The sequence below is a fragment of the Cariama cristata genome, unplaced genomic scaffold (genome assembly GCF_000690535.1).
Source record: "Cariama cristata isolate BGI_N322 unplaced genomic scaffold, ASM69053v1 scaffold10215, whole genome shotgun sequence".
Lineage (NCBI taxonomy): Eukaryota > Metazoa > Chordata > Aves > Cariamiformes > Cariamidae > Cariama > Cariama cristata.
The window spans coordinates 65,348-84,150 of NW_009619270.1; the positions used below are offsets into that span (position 1 = coordinate 65,348).

The 18,803-nt window shown below is 42.8% G+C and overlaps 1 protein-coding gene across 1 annotated transcript in view; it reads right to left on the bottom strand.

Annotated features, from left to right (window-relative positions):
• Window positions 1-18,803, bottom strand: part of LOC104162458 (leukocyte tyrosine kinase receptor-like) — a gene marked incomplete at its 5' end in the record, with an annotated part of 54,612 nt that overhangs the window by 20,955 nt on the left and 14,854 nt on the right. The window contains 8 exons of the mRNA XM_009701186.1: window positions 121-252; window positions 2,300-2,450; window positions 2,988-3,165; window positions 5,203-5,304; window positions 9,638-9,732; window positions 14,705-14,871; window positions 16,739-16,839; window positions 17,931-18,083. Coding sequence (XP_009699488.1) covers window positions 121-252; window positions 2,300-2,450; window positions 2,988-3,165; window positions 5,203-5,304; window positions 9,638-9,732; window positions 14,705-14,871; window positions 16,739-16,839; window positions 17,931-18,083 — 1,079 coding nt within the window. The remainder of the gene's footprint in view (window positions 1-120; window positions 253-2,299; window positions 2,451-2,987; window positions 3,166-5,202; window positions 5,305-9,637; window positions 9,733-14,704; window positions 14,872-16,738; window positions 16,840-17,930; window positions 18,084-18,803) is intronic.

The following is an 18,803-nucleotide window of genomic DNA, read 5'->3' on the forward strand; positions in this document are numbered from 1 at the left end:
GAGGGAACTCCTTTTTCATCACTTTTTTTAAGAACTAAGTCTCATATGCCATGATTGACAGTGAAAGCTAGTTGCTCTGCTGGACACTGCTCAGGCAGGATGCAAAGAGGAAATACTTACTCTGAAGATGTAGGTTGCTCCTCCTCCACCCCCACCTCCTCCAGCCCAGTCCTTCAGGTCCTTTTTTTTTTTGTAATCTTCTTCAATGAGAGATGACTCCCCTAAGCAGATCTTCTGGGTTTCAGGATTGCCCTGAAAGGAGACAAGAGATGCACTCAGATATCATGAAGTCCAACTCTTGAGAGCTGCCCATGTATCTCAGTATAATAATACTGTATTGTTTATGATGTATATCAGGCATACTTAAATCAGCGTATTATCTTTGTGGAAAGTGAACTGTTCTACAAGGACCAACAGCTGAGGGATAGATCTGTGTTACCTCTGATTTGCAAACTCACATTACACGTGCAAGTGAAAATACAAATGCCTACAGAAAAAACCAAAGCAATACAGCAATAACTCATTATTGATATCACATAATTCATAATTTGCATATTTAGAACTTCTTATACCCAAGAACATTAAAATGTGTTGAATTATGGATTAATTCTCAGAACTTCCTTACTGCTGTATTTATTAGCTATTCCTCAAAGTCACAAACACATAAAGCAGACAGAGGTGACCTGCACATAGTTAACAGTGATGTACTGACACATCTTGGGAGAGAAATCTGGAGTTCCACCTTCCTATTTCTGCTAAATACTAGAGAACACTGAAAATGTTGAAAAAGTAAAGATTGTTTTGCCATCTTAGATTTTTTCTTTGGTGACACTGAGTTCCATGAGTTTCAATGACTTTGTAAATCTGCCCAGTTTCACCCGGATGAAGTCTGAACGATTTCAGAAACTGCTGAGTTGTCTTACTGTAGGTGAAATCCCTCTTTGTGTGGGTCAAGTCACATATCTAGGCCAGAAGCATGGCACCAGTTTTACTGCCTGTGTCCTCTCATTCAAAGAAGAGGACAAAAGATGACAAGGTAGATGAAGACCAGGGAAAAGCAACTGGGGTAAATCTAAGGAGACAGAACAAAGGCTTGGAGCTGCAGAACTTCTTCGGAGAAAAGAAAAGAAACGTTAGTTACCCAACATATAGATTCATCAGGATTTCCAAAGCCAAAGAAAGATGGGCTTTGTAAGTGGGAAAAATGAATGGAAAATTTTTCCAATAGTGTCTGCCAAAGGGAGATAGTGCTGGTTATACTTTGCAATTTGGAGAATAAGTAATAAAATGCAAGGGAATAATGGACAACTTCACAGATTATGACCTAAGCTTAGATAGTGCACTGGAGAGGGAACTGCAGATATACAAATGTATGTTTTATTTAGAGAGATACAATTCTTCTACTATCTAAAGTGAAGAAAGGCTGGTTTTAGAATCTGTTGCAGTATCTGGGTAAGGCATCATATGCTCTGGGCAAGGTAAATGGTAACTTAGAATGCCTACAAGAACAGTGTATGCATCCCAAAACTCAGTAGTCTATCTGTGGGGAAAAGAGAAAACAGCTTTGTTCTTGGACGGGGGCTGACAGATGACATTTCTGGAAAGAGGCAATAACAAAGAATTCACACTGAAAAGAGGCAAGTTTTGAGCCTAGGTGATAAAAGGACTTTAAAATCATTTGGTCTAGCATTAGAGGACACATATATAAGCATTCATGTCATCTATTTCTGTTTCTTGTGAGTGGGTTTTTTGTCATTACAAATGCCTAATCCAAGGGCCACTGTAGTTAGTGGGAAGATTACTGCTGGTTTTGAAAGGCTTTGGATTCAGATATTAGTCTCTAAGCTTAGCGAGCATCTAACACAGTGCAGCCACAATGCTGCTGGACGCTTCCATAAATATTAGCAAATTATCTGAAATCCTGGCAGACAGAAAGAAACCTAGGCTGTGGAAAAATAAGAGAGAGAGCACACAACTCTCGCCTACTAGCTCCCTGCTTAAAATAAGCAGAAGAAAGCTGATTAAGAACTTATTTCAAACACCAGGAGCTTAAAGCAAAGTTCCTGTGGGCTTCATATTTGTTTGTGCATTTTGGGATTGTTTTTCTTTTCAGAGTTCTTTATATTTGCTTTGAGATTCTTTCTAACTTGGTTTATTGGTTCTTCCCAGTCTCCTGACTGGATTTCATTGCTGGATTCTGGGATTTCTGCCTTTCATCACCAAACTCCAAGCCACCCACTGAATCTCACTGAATCATATCTGCAAAGCCTCTGCCCACACGTGCTTGCGCAGCCCTCACCCCAGGGCAGGCATCCTCCCCCTGCTGCCCCACTAAGATGTACAGCAGCTCATCTTTCTCCAGCTGGAAGGTGGCTGAGATGAAGACCCCATGGGACCTCTTATTGTGGTTTTTGGCTCCCTTCCCCCCGGCTGCTCCATAGGCGGAAATCCTGGAAGAAAAAGTAAGTAGTTAAAAGAGACAAATCTCACACTTCTTATCCCCAAAGCATCCGCAAGCTCTCCCCAGTCTGCACTTCCAGGCAGGCATTGCTTCACAGCAGGCTCCTCTGCTGCAGCATCTCATGGCTATTCTTTGTCTGAGACCCGTGTAGCTAGGCTGCTCAACAGGACAGACCAACTCTACACCAGAGCACTGGAGACAGACTTCAGGAGCAAATAGCATGAGATGGTATAGCCAAATCTAGAAGACCAAGGCTTTGGGATTGAAATGATGGCAGCACTTCCACTTGACTGCATGCCCACACTCACTCCTGTTCTGGTCTCTTCTAAGTAAGTCACCACTCCACCCTTCCATGCTTCACAGTAGCTCAGGCACAGACTCTCAAGGCCAGCACTCCTATTTCTCTCTTACTTCACTGCCCCTTCTACCCCCTCAGTACAGATGGTCCCACACTTACACTTGCCGAAACTCCCCAGACAAAAAGCAGTTAAACCTGGCTGCCTCTCCAGCACACACTGATACTCACGTGTATCGGTTTGTGGCTGGCACTCTCCAGACCTGCACTCCCCGGAGTCTGCCCTCTTTCTCCACAGTTACTGACACATTGCTGTTCTTATAGGCACTGTCGCACTGAGCTTGAGTTGGCCCCTGTGGACCACTGGCACCACACGTTGTAAACCACCAGAGAACAACAGACGTGTCCCCTGTGACCAAAACAGCAAGAGTTGGGGCAGATGTGAGCTTCCCTTTATTTCTCAGACATGTGCAATAACTCACAGAACTATACAACCAAAGGGCAAGTGTTATTGAAACAAACAGCTGTTCCTGTTGATATCTTTCCTGAATGATCCTTCGATAACAAAATGTACAGTGTTATTCACAAAGAACATTAATGATTTTTATATAAAAAACAGATGATCAGCAGAAAGATCATGTTGCACCAGCATATGCTCTCTACAGGGCTTTAAAACTCAGTACATCTATTTGATCACAGGCTTATTATTATAATCATACAAAAAAATGCTTAAACTTGTGTTTACAATGTTGAGGACTTGAAAGTCAGTACATGCTAAAGTTAAATTTATCTGTTCAACTTTAATGCAGCTACCTTGTAACGTGATCCACTAAGATACCCCTCTTAATTATATGATCAACAGAGTACTTATATTATCCTAACTTTATTCTAGTAATAGCACAACTACTGCTCTGTATATAGTCACTGTTTGCTTTTTTCCCCTTTCACCTTATTTCCCGCACACTATTTAATAAATCGTGGACTGCAGATAAACCCTATCAACTGGGGGGCAGAAGGTGAGGAGGACACACAGGATTTCTGAGAAGGCGTTTATCCAAGTGTCTCACAGACATTATCAAATTTCTCTTCTTAGTGCCAGCACGAAGCAAGGAGATATTATTCAATCTTCCAGATGAGAACTGACGCATATACACAGGAATAAAGGTTGAAAACATCTGCCATTACAACTAGTGACCAGCTATGAAACATTGTGAAAGTTTTAAGTGACTTGTCTCAGGCTCGCGCAAGAACCCTGTGGCAGCAAGAGGCTGTCCTCCTGACTGTTGCTGCTACTTTCAGTAGGGGCCCTTCTCCTCCAAGCAAATTTTTCCCTGGCTCTCATTAAGCATTATTCTTTTGTTTCTACAACAGTGCTGCAGATAACCATCCCCTCCATTTCACAACCCTTGTCCGAGGCCCAAACATATCCATCTTGTCCAATGAATGAGATGAGGCTTAAGAATAAAACTATTCAATAATATATCTAAAAAACTGTATGATGCAGTGCATGCACAAAGGTCAGAGTCAGAAGTAGAACTGTTTAAGAGCTGAATGATTAAAATAGCAGTAAAAAAAAGAAAAAAAATCACAAACCTTTAAAAGAAAAATTCTAATCTTGTTTAAAGGAAAAAGGCAAGCAAAACTATCCCCAACAGATGTCATCCTGCATATACGCAGATAGATCATTGGTGTAAGAGTGTTAGCTACATTACAGAAATTTCTGCCCCCTGAGCTAACAGGAACTGACAGCAGTACAGATTGTCACATTTCAGGTGAACGCAGTCTTCAGGAGGTGCTGCGGTCACACACAGCTATTTGTTGGCAGCAAAGTAACCTCAAGCACAACTCCCCTCCTCAGGCCCTCCTTTAGACAGCTCTTCTCACCCACACAGTTGTTACCTGTCCACCAGAGTGGCAGTCACTACTGCTATCAGTAAAACGGTCCCCAACATCCCCTCTTCTCCTTGTTTTTCATCCTGTTTTTCTCCTCAGTGGATTTCCAGATCCTCACTTATTTCCCCTCCCTGGATCTTCATCTTCACACCCCTGTTCTCCACTCATTAGGTTCAGCTTCACTGCTCAGCAAGTTCCAGTAAATCTCGTTCTATCTCCAGCTTTCTCTACTGGTCTACACCTTTTGTTCCTGAGCTAGCTTTTGTGCACTCCAAATTTGAGTCATGCAGCTTCTGGTTTTACTTAAAGCTTCTTTACTTAAAGATTCTTTTTTTCTTTAAAGAGGTCCTGCTATTTAAGGACTGGTGAGTTGGGCTCTAGCAAACTGCTGCCCCATAGCCAAACAGAGACTACCTGACATGGTCTCCACATCTTTAGGATGGATTGTACTTAGTTGCTCTGTTGCTATAGGGCAGGCAGATCACACACAGGAGATGGGAAGGGAGCCACCTTTGATAGCCAAGCAACAGGTTTTCAGTACTGAATCACGTACCTGGGAGGGAGGGCTCTTCCAGGGGATTCAGAAGATGCTCATCCAGGATACTAATCTCCTGTGGGTACTGGCGCTTCCCACCGAAATGATTTGATTGTCTTCCTGTAATAGTTTGTAGAATGGATGTGAGAGATGGTAGAAAAGAGAGATGCAAAATTTAAAGATCACATGAATGAACAAAGTACAACCATTTGGTTAAAATAAGTAAATAATACCTTGGGTGGAAAAGGTGTTTTAAACAATCATAATTTTTTATTATTCTTTTGGTCCAATGTCTTGGGCTACTTGTATTGATGCTGAACTCAGTGGGTCTTCACATGAACACAAACTCTCCATTTTATCCCATGCAGGTTCAGGATAAGCTCCTTAGCCAGCAAATTGCACTGGCTGTGATTACAAGAGACTTTCGGAAAAGCACAGTGTGGGAGAACAGATACCAGGTTTTGATACTCTGCTGGTCAAAGGGGCAGGTGACAATTCTGGACAGGCAAACAAGCAGAGGTGTAAAGGACAGTGATAGCAAAAATTGTTATCTTTGATTCTGAATGGTGTCATGGTAAGTAAAGGAGCCTAAACAGATTGCTCCCCTCTCAGCAACCAACACTGAGCACCTCAGACCTTGCTTAGAGAATAAAATACTAAATAAAATTACATGTCTCACTAACATACACAGTTAAGAAACAGCAGCATACCCTTGACACAAGCTGTAAATCTTCGGACAAACCTTTCTGAAAAACACACGGCAAAACACCACATTTCTGACCAATGAAACAGGCCTTTAAAAATCAGTGCTTTCTCAGAGAGAAGGGACTTCAAAGCAATTGCTGATCCAAAGCACCTGAATGCATTGAGAATACCATACAACCAAAGCTGCCTTACAACAGGAAAAAGTAATAACTGAACCCTTGCCTTACAATCTGCAAGCATCCTGTTTCAATAGTTAAATTGCCCATTTTTATGCAGATCTTTGATTGGAAAATCTCTATAAGAAAAAGGAGATACTTCCTCCCATTTTATGAGCCCACAGTTAATTTAATACTGAACATTTTTCATCAGTTGAAAAACATTACAGATAATTAAATTTGTTCCAGTTGTGAGAATCTAACAGCTGTTTGATGCTCTATTCAAAAGAGACTCACTCAGTTCCAGCTGGACAATTATCTCTGCCACAAAGCCACTGCTCTAAATAGCAATAATTAACACCCTTGTTAGCTGTGTCAGAAAGGCCAAATAACTAATTGAAGCATGGAGACCTCGCTGAGCTTTTACGCCTGAGAACATTCCCCCCAGGTCTGACTGAAAGCACATTGATGGATGGAAGTAAAAGGGAGCTTTGTACTGACACACTCTGTTCATACTGAGATAGAGAACTTCAATGGATGAAGTTGTCAAGCCAGCGAAAAATGAAATCAACCCAAAACAAATGAACTGAATCAAAGACAAGAAGGAGAACCAAATGAGAAAGACAATGCAGGGCCAGAAAAGATGCTTGGTCTCCCAAGGCCTGCACTGAATTACAAATCCCAAAGGGCACAACAGTTTCAGATACTTGGAGACGTACAAGAAGTCTGGTTATGTTTGCCAGAGCGAAGGAATGTAAATCACTCTCTGAAATAGAGAGTCGGTCTGTGTGTTTGCATGGATTTTTTTGCAGCATCCCAAGTGAGTATCCTAAGGCAATGCCTCGTTTCCAAACAAACAGTCTCTCCTCCTTCTCCAAACAGTCTCAAACCCTCATGTGCTGGAAGAAAGTTTCTGTCTCCTCTGTGCTGAGCAGCAGACAAGCTGCAGGACAGGCTGAGCACCACCCTGTCCACATGAGTCGTTAACTCTTAGAAGGCTGCCAGACATGAATTTGTAAGGTGACATTTTCTACAAACATGGTGTAGCCCTAGGATCCAGGGCCTGGTATTCTGGTCTATTTTAGCTTCCACTTCCTCCTCTGACAGCCAACATGTTGACTGAAGGGAACAAGACTTAAATTTACATTAAAGTGTACCTATATCAGAAAAATATGAAGAGCACAGGACTCCTTTCTCCAGGATTTAGCTAATGCAGTTGATTTCCACACTGAAAAGTGACAGAGGGAAGTGTAAAGGAGAAAGAGAGGGCATCTCCTGCAGGCAAAGAGCTAAAGTAACTTCACTCCTACTTCAACAATCAGCACTCTATTTGCCGTGCCAGCCCACGTTCCATATTTAAACACTCAAACTTCAGACCTTTTCCTATGAAAGCACCAGTTAACTAAAACGATGAAACATCTTTATGCCTGTCCCCTAAAAGTTCTCACAATGAACCAGATCCATGTCATCCAGCCTGTGACACTGTCTTACACAAGGTGATTGTTGGAACCAGAAGGTGGTTTGATCTCACCCTTTTCACAGAGAAAACATCTGTCACTGCCCAGGAGCTGCCATACAAAGAATGGTCTGTGGGTTTTGTCCGTATTGATGTTCCTTGAGCTGCCCTCACTACCCACTTGTTTTTCTCCTAAATCTTACTGAATCTTTCCCTCTTGGTTTTGAGGTATACGGAAAACCTTCCCTTCTTTCCCAGCTTGCATACAGACAAGCAGTGCTTTCAGAGCCTGCACTGGGTTTTGTAGAGCAATTGAACTACAGGATTGAAATAGATGGAGAAAATAATATTTACATCCTAGCAAGCAGCAAATTCTTCCTTCCTGCCATACATCCTTCCTGCTGCCCTCCATGCAAAGAATTCACTGCTTGGATCTTAATTGGCTCCATCTCTGACATCTGAAACCTCTCCTTGCCAGGGAGAAGTAATTTCATTACTGAAAACACAGCAGAGCTGCTGGGCGTCTCTGCAACCTAACTGAATTAAAGTCATGAGAAGACAAATGCAAGGGGGTTGCTTTCAGAGGCGAGAAAACGTCAATTTGCAAAGAGGATTCGAGGGACAGTGGCAAGCGCATGGCTTCCGAGAAACATGTTTCCTTCTTGATGCCTTTCTTCTGCATGAGTCACGCATCGCTAGGTCGCACTTTCAGATGGGGTAAGTGCCAGCTGCTCCTGGACATCAGTGCGATTTATACTAATTGAAAGTGAGGAGTAACTTGGGCAGTCTAATGGACAAGCTCTGATAACATTGCTGCAGTGGCATTTACACCCCACCTATTTGCCAAAGAATACATCCCCACACCAGGGCCAGCAAAACGTCTGTGGGAAAACTGGAGGCTGTATTAGCTCTCAGGAGGGCAGTGAACTGCCCAGTTGGGTGCACATCAGCTGGCACAAGAGCATCTGGAATCACTCCCTTCAGTTTCTTCATAAGATTTCAAAATAAAGTGTTAGTATAGGAGCTGGAGTGAACAAATGACAATACCATCAAGAAACATCTCTTCCTCTTATTTTCAAATGAAAATGTGCATGTTCAGCATTTCATAGAAGGGTGGTTTCAGTGCCCACAGAACAACGGGACAGAGAACAGGAGACTGAATTGGACAAAGGTGGGAGGGAAAAGGGGCTTTTGTTGAACTTTTAACACATGCTCATTTTGACTTAGGCCTTCCCACATGTTACGTTAGGCTATGTCTGCAGGGACACGCTATTACCCTAAATGCTGACATACTGGGTGTGGTGAGACATGAAGAATGGCACAGGACCACTGATGTACATTTTGTCTGCAACAGAAGTCACAAACCAAGTGCTGCATATTCTCCAGTTCCTTTATAACAGAGCATATAGGTCTTTTCTCCAGGGACAAAAAGAAAGTAGTTTCTAATATTTGCAAGTGGTTCAAGTATCTAACCTCTTTCCACTTGTCTGCTAAAAAAGTCCAACTCTTGCTAACATGCTTCAGACAGTAGCACTGGCTCCATTTTTCAGTGGAATACACTGTCGTTAGTCATGTTCGCAGTAACAAAGCAAAAGAAAGCACATCTGTTATATATCTGGTAGTGACAGTTGATGTACCTCCATGCAGAGTAAAACAAACTTGTTGCAATAATCTAAACTTTACTGTGGGAGAATCACTTTATTCCTTCAATTTCTTCCTTCCCTCCACTAAAATATAGTGACTTTCCCCTTTGATTTCAACAAATTCCCTTCAGCTATTGATTGCCAGGGTGCATAGGTCAGCAGGGACTGCTGAAGAACAGTGTGATGTAATCCTTCCACTTAGGGGCTAAGGAATAATGTTTCTTGCCAAGACACACAGACAGGTCTCAACTATGTGACACAGGATATCCCAGATCAGAGAGTTAAAAAAGAGCATTAAGAGACTCTGACACACTCTAAAATTGCCTCTACTTGCAGTCTTCAGCAGGTCTGAGACAAAATGGCATTGTGCTGTAAAAGCTAACACAAATGATCCATGTGCACTCTGTGGGGAGAAGAGAGCGTGTCCTGCATCTGTGGGATGTTGATTACACTACCCAAATTCTTTAAGGGATTCTGCAACATTTGTGACTCACCATCAGTGAAGCAGTCCAGTCCAAATGTAATATTGTCGATAGCAATGTCAGCTTGGGAATTCCAGCCCCAGGTTGCCAGGAGTTCCAGTTGAAACCTTTGCAATAAGTATGAAGTTTTAGAATAGACAAAGGGGCGTGGGGTGGGGGGGGAACAGGGAACAAACAAACAACAAACCCAAACTAAAAATACAATTTTCCCTTATCATCGAACCGTGATTGTTATTAGTTAGAATGTTTCTTCCAGACAAGCCTGGCTAGAAATCTTATCCACACATCAACAGGTAGTAAGGACCAACAAACTTTCATATAATGTCACATTTCATGGGGAACAAGAATGAGAGCTGTACTTCCTCTGCTATCTGCACGTACATGTAGAAACACAAGCTACTGTCCCTCACTAATAGTTATACACAGACAACCATCCTTATTCAATTGCTATAAACAGTCAGGGAATTAGACATGTGCAAATAGGAAGAGAAAAAAAGAGTCTCCTCTTTTCCATCCCCAAAGGCACAGCCAGAATAAAAACTGAACAGAACAACAATATCCAAATAGACAGGGACCTTGGGTCTGATCCTCAGCCAATGTAACTCAATAAGGCGACATGAGTTTATTTCAACTAAAGGTGAGGACATTTTAAATTTCAGCCGTAAGTCTCTGTCTCTGAAGTGTTGGCTTTCCAGGCTGTCTCATCTTTTTCCACCCTAACCAGGTGTTTAGCTACTTATCTAGGAGGTCTGTCATGTCCCATGCGCATTGCCAAGTTCTGAATTCACAAGGAAGAATGAAAATAGGCTGAAGGATCTCCTTCTAACGGATAGAACTGAATTGTTTTTCATTAAATTTCAGAAACAAACAGATGTCTGATGTCCAGTCCATTTAGAGCTTATTGAAAGCATATGGAGAGGACCTCTACTGCTGTCACTGGTGAAGCTCAGTGATGATTTATGAGAGATCAAGCACTGACCTGCCTAACACATTAATCATTCAGTCTAGGAACACACTTGTCCCAAATTAGTGGCAATAAAGTATATGCACGTATTCCACCCACCGTCCAAATGTCAGTCCATATCCACAGGTAATATAACGTTGCATAGCTGCATCAAAATCTTTAGATATAAGCTGCTTTTACCCCAACTCAAGAATGGCCCCTAGTGCTTAAATGGAAGCATTCGCACTTACAGGATCTGAGCGCTCTGGGAGAAAGTGGTGGTGCAGCAAACGTAAATCAAGGGTCTCTTGAATGATCACTCTCTTATCTATGGGGTTAGCAGGGGAATTTGCAGTTAGATCCCCTTTCTACAGAAACCTGCCTATTAGCAGGTTTAGCAATACTTTTGTATTTTCAGACCTGTACGTAAGTTCACTGACAAGACAGTAATTGCCCTGGCTATTTGACAGGGAAAAAAAAAAGTCATGGCACCATGAGCCCAGGACTAGGACCTGCCTAGGACCCCCAGCCATAGATAGAGCACCACAGCCTACCCTTTGCTTAAGGCCCCCACATGGCAGTCTACCCTTGGTCAGGTCAATCTGCCTCATCTGGTCCATGGAGTCAGAGCAGGAGAGGGTCCACGGCACTGTGCTACAAGGTAGATTTCTTCTCCAGCTGAGTACAAGTGGGAGCCTGGGGAATGACCCCCCTCCCCCAGTGCATGAGAATAGACATCTCATAAGCTCTGGGCTCTGTATGCCTCCCCTTCCTCATAACCTTAGAAAACGGGGAGGAATTTGCCTTTTGAACTCTGTGCTGTGTTAGCCAGAGGGGTTTCCAGTGTTCCTGCTCATTGAGCTCATTTTGCTGACTCCAGCATATTACACTCTCCAGTTCCCTGATGTCTGGTCTTCTGCCTGTCTGATTTTCTTCTGATAAGCAGCCTTTTTCCCTGTGTGTGTGAACCAAGTGAGTGAATTTGCCAGCTGATCACCAAAAGCAGTTTTCCAAGTAGCTAGATGCCCAACTGGGAGGTTGATCAGCAAACTGCGTAGTTTGTCTTCCTTCACTCCTAAGAAATAAATTCACTGATGGAAGCTGTTGCTAAAAACTACCTTTATGTCCTCTCCATGGCCTCTTCCTTCTATCCACTAAGGCTTCTCTACTTCTGGCCCCATCAAGCCATTCATGTCCTGCTACAGCCACTATTTGTGTTGCAATTCGTGTCTACCCCTTCTCCTTGTGTGATCTGTCCCCTCCTACTCACTTTGCTACTAGCTATCATCGCTTCAGGGAACCACAGAAAAATATAACCCTTTCATACAGCAAGAGAAGGACAGGAGTTTCCTGAAGATTCAGGGTACAGGAAAATGCCATGCCAACCTGAACTCTGTACTAAAAAATTCCCTAAGCACAGCATTGCTGGAGTTTGCATTACCGAGGAAAGCTGCCAGTACTCACAAATATACAGAAAAGTAATTCATGGAGGTTTGTACCAAATTGTACTAAGATTGTACAGCAATGTTCACCATATGCCTCTGTCGACAATTGTTTGCAACTTCACCAACCTTAAATCAATTTAGGCTGAACTTTTCTATTTTGGGTGATATGGTATGACTTGCCTAGCAGTCAAAATGTTTTGCCAGTGTTGAGGATGAGACAATGCAGGGATTCATCATTTTGACCATATTCGCAAATGCTGACAACTTCTTAAGTGCTCTGTGCTACCCCGTATAGAAAGTGGCATCTGAAATTTGTGAGGAAGAGTCACATGGCAGGGATGAGCTTTTTTTCCATTTGAATAAGAATCTATTCAAATTTTAGTAAAATGCCCTTGAAAATTTTAGATCTCTGACACTTCCATGCCTGCTAGTTTTTTTAAATCCTGCAGTCTCCTCTTCCCTGGATATCTTCAAGTCTGGGGCTAAATGGTACTTTCCATGGCAGTGCTGTTATGAGCTGGGTCAGGTCCTGCTTCAGCTACATGAAGGGAGAACTGCCCTTCCAAATTAACGAATACATTTTTCTTCCGAAGCCCTCCTTTCTTTTGCTGATCCTGGCCAAATAGAAGAAAAAAACCTGCCTAAACTGAATCCAGAGAGAACAAGGTGACATCTTGGAGAGGTTGGGGAGCTCCCTGGGAACTTTACAGCAAGGGAGCTTGGACTTGGTGTGCAGGGGGTTTGAGCCAGAGAGAAACAAATAGCCAGTCAAACAGAAAGACTGGAAACAAACCATTACTGTAGGTCTGGGATCATCAAAGTAAAAACACACAAGAGAACTAGGAGGAGAAGGGAACCGAGTCAGACTTAATAAAGACCAACACACACAGACATAGCACCTGCTGGAAGAGAGATGGAAACAAGAAGCAGAGAGGAGTTCAGAGAGGGAAATTATGATTGGAAGCATGAGATGGATAAAATGGGTTCACAAATGGGAACCTGGAGGAGAAGAAAGAGAAAGGCACTGAGTGCTCACAGAAGCAGGTGAGACAGGACAGAAGGAACAGAGCATGGAAGGAACAAGGCAAGAGGTCTGGGATGGAGCCCATGTCCTGGGAGTGCAAAGACCAGGACTTCCTCACTTGGGGCAAATAGCTGCAACACCTTCCAGCAAAGTGTGTGCTGCTTCTGTTTCTGTTATAGATCAGTGCAGCATATGACCCCTTACTACTCCTGTCAGTCACTTGGCTAGCTCAGGTAACACCGTTCTGCTTGCCAGATTGAACAGTTCCAGCCTCACCCACAGCGATTGTCACTGTTGTGCCACATCAGTTTTAAATTTGTTTGAAAATGGCATACAAAAAGGTTACATGAAGTGAAAAAGAATAGAACTACCTGAAAGAGACTGTCATCATACATGCATGCATGACCTACCTACTTCTTTCATTTTCTCTAAGTGCTCAACTCTTCAAACATTACAGGATTTGAATGTCATTTTTTTTCATGCAGTGCTGGCTAGTGCTCCCTAAAGCCTCTTGCTATCCATTCCCTCCTGCTACAGAAGATCCATTTTGCTTGAGAACTGAGGGCTGATGCAGGCATCGGAGGCTTCAGGGGACAAACACAAGGGACCATATATTAGAGGAGGCAGAAGGTGTTAAATACCTCTGAAGAGTCCCTAGGACTCTGCTGTGGTTAAGTCCACATGAAAATGCCTAGGGAAAAGAACTATTCTGGACAAATTCACACTGGTCGTACATATGCACAACTAAACAGATGCTAATCCACAGGACTCCAGACTCTGTCAGACAAGAATATTAAATACACTGCCAGCATGAGCAGCTATCCTATCTTAAAGGAATAATTCATGGCAAAGGTGCATATGGTGAACATATGATAAAAATCAATATTTGACTTCATTTCAAATCAATGCCATGCTGTATTTTCACTTCTAAAACCGTGAAAACTTTAGTCCAAGGCAGATACGGGCAATGGTCTTTTCCTGAGATTGTTGCATCAGCAATGCGGCAATGAATGATCTCCATTTGCCTAGGCAGCACTCGTACAGATCCTAGATTAGACAGCTATGGTGGCTAAACGGTGGTTTTACCACTCTTTTGACTCACCTAGCTGTGCTTGCTGCAGGAGTACAAAGTGCAGCTATGCTAATACAGCTGTTTCCTGCATCAGCGATGTGGCAATGAATGATCTCCATTTGCCTAGGCTGCACTGGTACAGATTAGACAGCTATGGTGGCTAAACTGTGGTTTTACCACTCTTTTGACTCACCTAGCTGTGTTTGCTGCAGGAGTACAAAGTGCAGCTATGCTAATACAGCTGTTTCCCTACCGGGAGCACTTTGTCACTGTGAGTATACTGGCTTTCTCAGATCGGTAAAATGTTTCTAGTACAGACATTTGCTATTCCCAATACCTAAGCACTGTCTGAGGCTGCATGGAAGCACAGGCACACAGTGTGCGCTTGTGCTGAGCTAAGCTGTGTATGTGCACAAAGATATGCATGTATGACAGAATACTGCCTCAGCAAGAAGAATTGCAGTACTCCTGTAAATTTTTCAGTAGAAATGGCCCTGGAAGAAGGCGAGAATGAAAGTGGTGCTTCACAGCAAAGACCATAACAATTTACTAAATCTCTAGGGATAACCCTGGATGCTGCCAATGGAGCTCTTACCGGTTCTGAAGCACTGGCATTGGTAAGGTGATGAGAAACCAGTGGTCACTCCAGCTCCCTGCTCTCTCCCACATTGGCAAGGTGATTGGAGCTCCCTTTAACTCTTCCCTGACAGAGAAGGAGATGGTACCATTGTAGCTGCCAAAAACATGCACCGAGAATTGGATCTGTAATAGAGGAAGAAGAAGAAAATAATGGTATCCTGTGATGAAAAGGGAAAGGTACCCTCTTCTCCCCACCCTGGGGATTTGAGAAAGCAAACCTTTGATCCTGGGTCAAACTGTTTAATCACACACACCACTAAGCCCCCCCCCCATTGCTTATGTATGACTCATCACTGTTCCTAGCCCCAAATTTTCTCGGTGGAGACCCTGACAGACACTTCTGCTGGGCAGCTGTTCTCCAACCACATATGACAATATCCATGGCCTCAGACACCATATGGGTGAGAGCACACCAGTTACCTTATTATTTACTTCAGGAACAAAAAAGTAGTAAAGCAGAACACAGGCTTAAACTCAAGAAAAGCTTTATCATTAAATGCTTCCACTAGAGTTAGGTTATTGCAGAAAAACAATCCTAACCACATTCCTCTTCAGTGTTCTTAGCAACTTAAAGATTCCTGTGAAAGGGTTTGAACCACAGTTTAAATCTTTTAAGGATTCCCCTTGTAACCACCCAAGTTAATGTGCTGCACTGATATGGCTCAATCTATACCCAGGCACTATATGGGGCACAAAAGCACTCCAAGGGAAAAGCTGCCCTGCCCCAAATGCCCTTGAAACGAAGAATTAAGCTGTCTCTAGAGGCAGGAAACCTCAATCCATATACTTGCTCCATGTCATAGGCACCATCTGGACTGTAGCAGCCATATGACAGGTGAGCAACCTGTTCACCAGGTCAAAGACTATTTTGAAGCAGGACTCGTTCCTCTTGCTTTGAAGCTACCACTTTGCCACAGAGCAAGAGAGAACTGCTCTTTCCATCACTGCTTTGAGCACTCAGCTGCTCTTTATATTACAGAGAGCACCAGCAGGAAAGGGAGCACACACATGCATACGCTGCAAAGAACAACCACAGGAAGTTCCTTGCTCCTAAAAGGTGAGTTCAACTCCTTGCCAGTGGAGGAGAGAATGGGTCCAGATCTCCTGTAACCTGTACACCATAACCAACAGCTACTGCTTCTCCTCCTCCTGGTTTTGTGAACCTAGCTCCAAGCACATCTTATTTTGTTGGAAGTACCCGGCAAACTTGACCTGGACTTAGAAATAAATATAAATGCTGAAGTTACATTTTTGGCACCTGCACTATATTTCTTTTGCCAGCTCTAACTAGGAGGCATCAAAGCTTTCTGTTTCCCCCTAGCAGGGCTGGTCTCCAGCTCAAACTTGCAGCTTAATTTTCCTAAGTGTTATGAGTACAATATTATTTAATATTTTTAATTCCAGTACCTAGGAGCTCCTCTCATTCTTTGTAGAGATCTGGGCTGAAGGCAGGTTGTGTGATTTTATCCATGCCAGGTTTCCCTCACCTTTTGCAATTCCTGAAGAATACAACAGAATTTTATAATCTTCATCTATTCCTGGAGAATCTAATGGCTACTAACTTCACACTCCTGTTCTCAGTGAAACTGTCAAGTTTGTTAACTCCTATGAAAGTATTGCAGAATTTATGAAGAGAAGTCTCAGCAGCAGGTACACTGAATGGCTCAACAGCCCAGCCAGCTCCCTTTCCTACAAGCCAAGGCCACCCTGTACAATTCAGGTGCTGGGTACCCTTCAGAGGAATAGTCGGTTCAGTTGGGCAGGGGAGTTTTCCATACTGAGGAGTTGATCTGGGGCTTGTGCTTTCACTAACTGGGGACGCACCTCACGTCTTCCTTTAACAATTAGCTAGCCAGGTGGTATAGCCAACTCTTCTGCTTTCCAGTGTTTCGTAGAGTGTGCAGAGGCACAGGAGAATGGGTTAATTGTGCAAAGAGTGCCTACAGCCTGATGATTACCTCCACAAAGGTGATAAGACAGAGTGACATACCTGGTAGTCTTCAGTGGCAATACTGGCTGGCAAGCTGGTACTATAAGCCTTGGCCATACCACTTGTCTGATTGCTGTCTGCTCGCAGGTAGAGGAAGTGTCCTGCGAACAGAAAAGTGTATCAGAAAAGACAAGATGATGTTTTGCCCTTTTTTATACTCTATGGAAATAATTTAACATCATTGTGCTGAAGCACAGTGTAAGTTAGATGACAAGCATGGCTTGAGATCAAATCTATTAGTGAGGATATAATAAGCACTCTGGTAGATTTCAGCAGCACAAAAATCAGCATCCCAAACCCTTTCCTGGGACAGGACTGCATAAACCTCAGACACTACTCAAGTATCTCCCCATACGGGGGCTCACACCAATATACAGTGAACCTCTGATCTGCCCTAATTCTCACACCATTAGCATCAATGACCCTTGCCAAGGCAAACACTGGGCTGGAAGAGCTTATTTGTAGCCTGTGTCCAGGGACAGTTTATACATGCTCTCAAGAGACAAACAGGACACTGACATGGACACCCTTCATTCTGACAGGGAATTGTGAGACAAGACTCATCTGTGCTAACACATCTGACTTTAAATCTGAACATGTAAGGGTCTGGCATCCCTCATTCTTATGTACCAAGCTGACAGTTCTGGGAATTGACTTTCTTTTTTATTGTGGTATTCTATGGCACAGAATGTGTATGACCTCTTGGTCTTGGGATATGCTTACATGCGATGCTCTTCCTAACCCACTCGTGGAATCTGGCAAGGGTCTCCAAAAGATTTGCTTCTACAAGCTGGCTAGTTCTTTTTTCTAATTTTTACTTTGTGATGCAGGAGCTATCACGTTGCTGCTGAGGTACTCTGCAGTTGCATGGCTCATAAAAGGAGGAAGGAGGTAAGAAGTACATATAGAGAAAAGAGAATTCATGATAAAATTTTTTTCAGGTGAAGGAGAATCCTAGTCTCTGACAGTTTCATGTTAACTTTGTCCTAGAACTTGTTTCACAGAAAGTTTTGAATCATGTTCAAAAGTTAATTTTAGCTACATTTAAAGTCATTATAGATAATTCTGATGCTAAAGTTCATTTTGCAATGATCCCCAAAATTTTAAACCAATTTAAAAAACCTAAGTTCAAGGCTATTGTATATATACATACACACAGAGGGAGAGTGAGAAAGAACTATGAGGAACCTACCACCAGTGGCTTGCAAGGTAGACCCTACAAATGAGTCATCTTGAATCATTTCAGTAAAGCCCCGAATAGACCAAGGAGATGCTGCAGTTTCATTCAGTGTCCAGCCACACGGACCTTCTTCAAAAGAGCAATGTGAGCCCTCTGGGAGACTGTCTACAATGGAGAGTAAGAAAAAGCAGGAAAATAGGAGAAACTTGACTATGGAAGAACACAAACAGTGGCAAATGTCAAAACTCATTGTGGTTGTCTAAGCTACACAACCTATGCTACACAGTTTTCAATGTCAAAATGTTAATAGGTCTCATTTGTTTATTTCCAGAGTCACCATCAGAGAGCCAAGACTTTGCTTCTGGAGATATTTGAGGCTTTGCAGTTCTGTCCTGCTCTAGATACTGTGCAAAACTGCAGCTCCCACAATCTAAAGAATGGTAAATCACTGCCATATGTTTTTAAAGGCCTCACTGCATATGAAATTGCAGGCATCACAAAGTTGTTTGTGCCCACTTAAAGGAAGGGCAATGAACAGATTATTTTAGATCTCTGTCACTGTACTTGCAGCAAAGCTAAATGATGCTTCTTAGCACCACATATACTGAGTCAGGGGATTTCTGTCATGATGTGCAAGAACAACTCTGAACTGAGATCTTGGAGGGACAGATTTATGACCGTTTTGGTGGCTGGCACTAGAAAGATGATCAGCACCTTCCAAATGAACGGAGGTTCAGACCTTGGGTCCAGAAGGAATTTCTCACCCAGCTGCAGACATGGAAATAAGGTTTTGCCTTTCTCTGAAGTAGCAGCAACTATGAAAGGCAGGTCATTGAGCTCTTTGCTGCAATATTTAAAAAAAACAAATCCATTTTATCCTATATA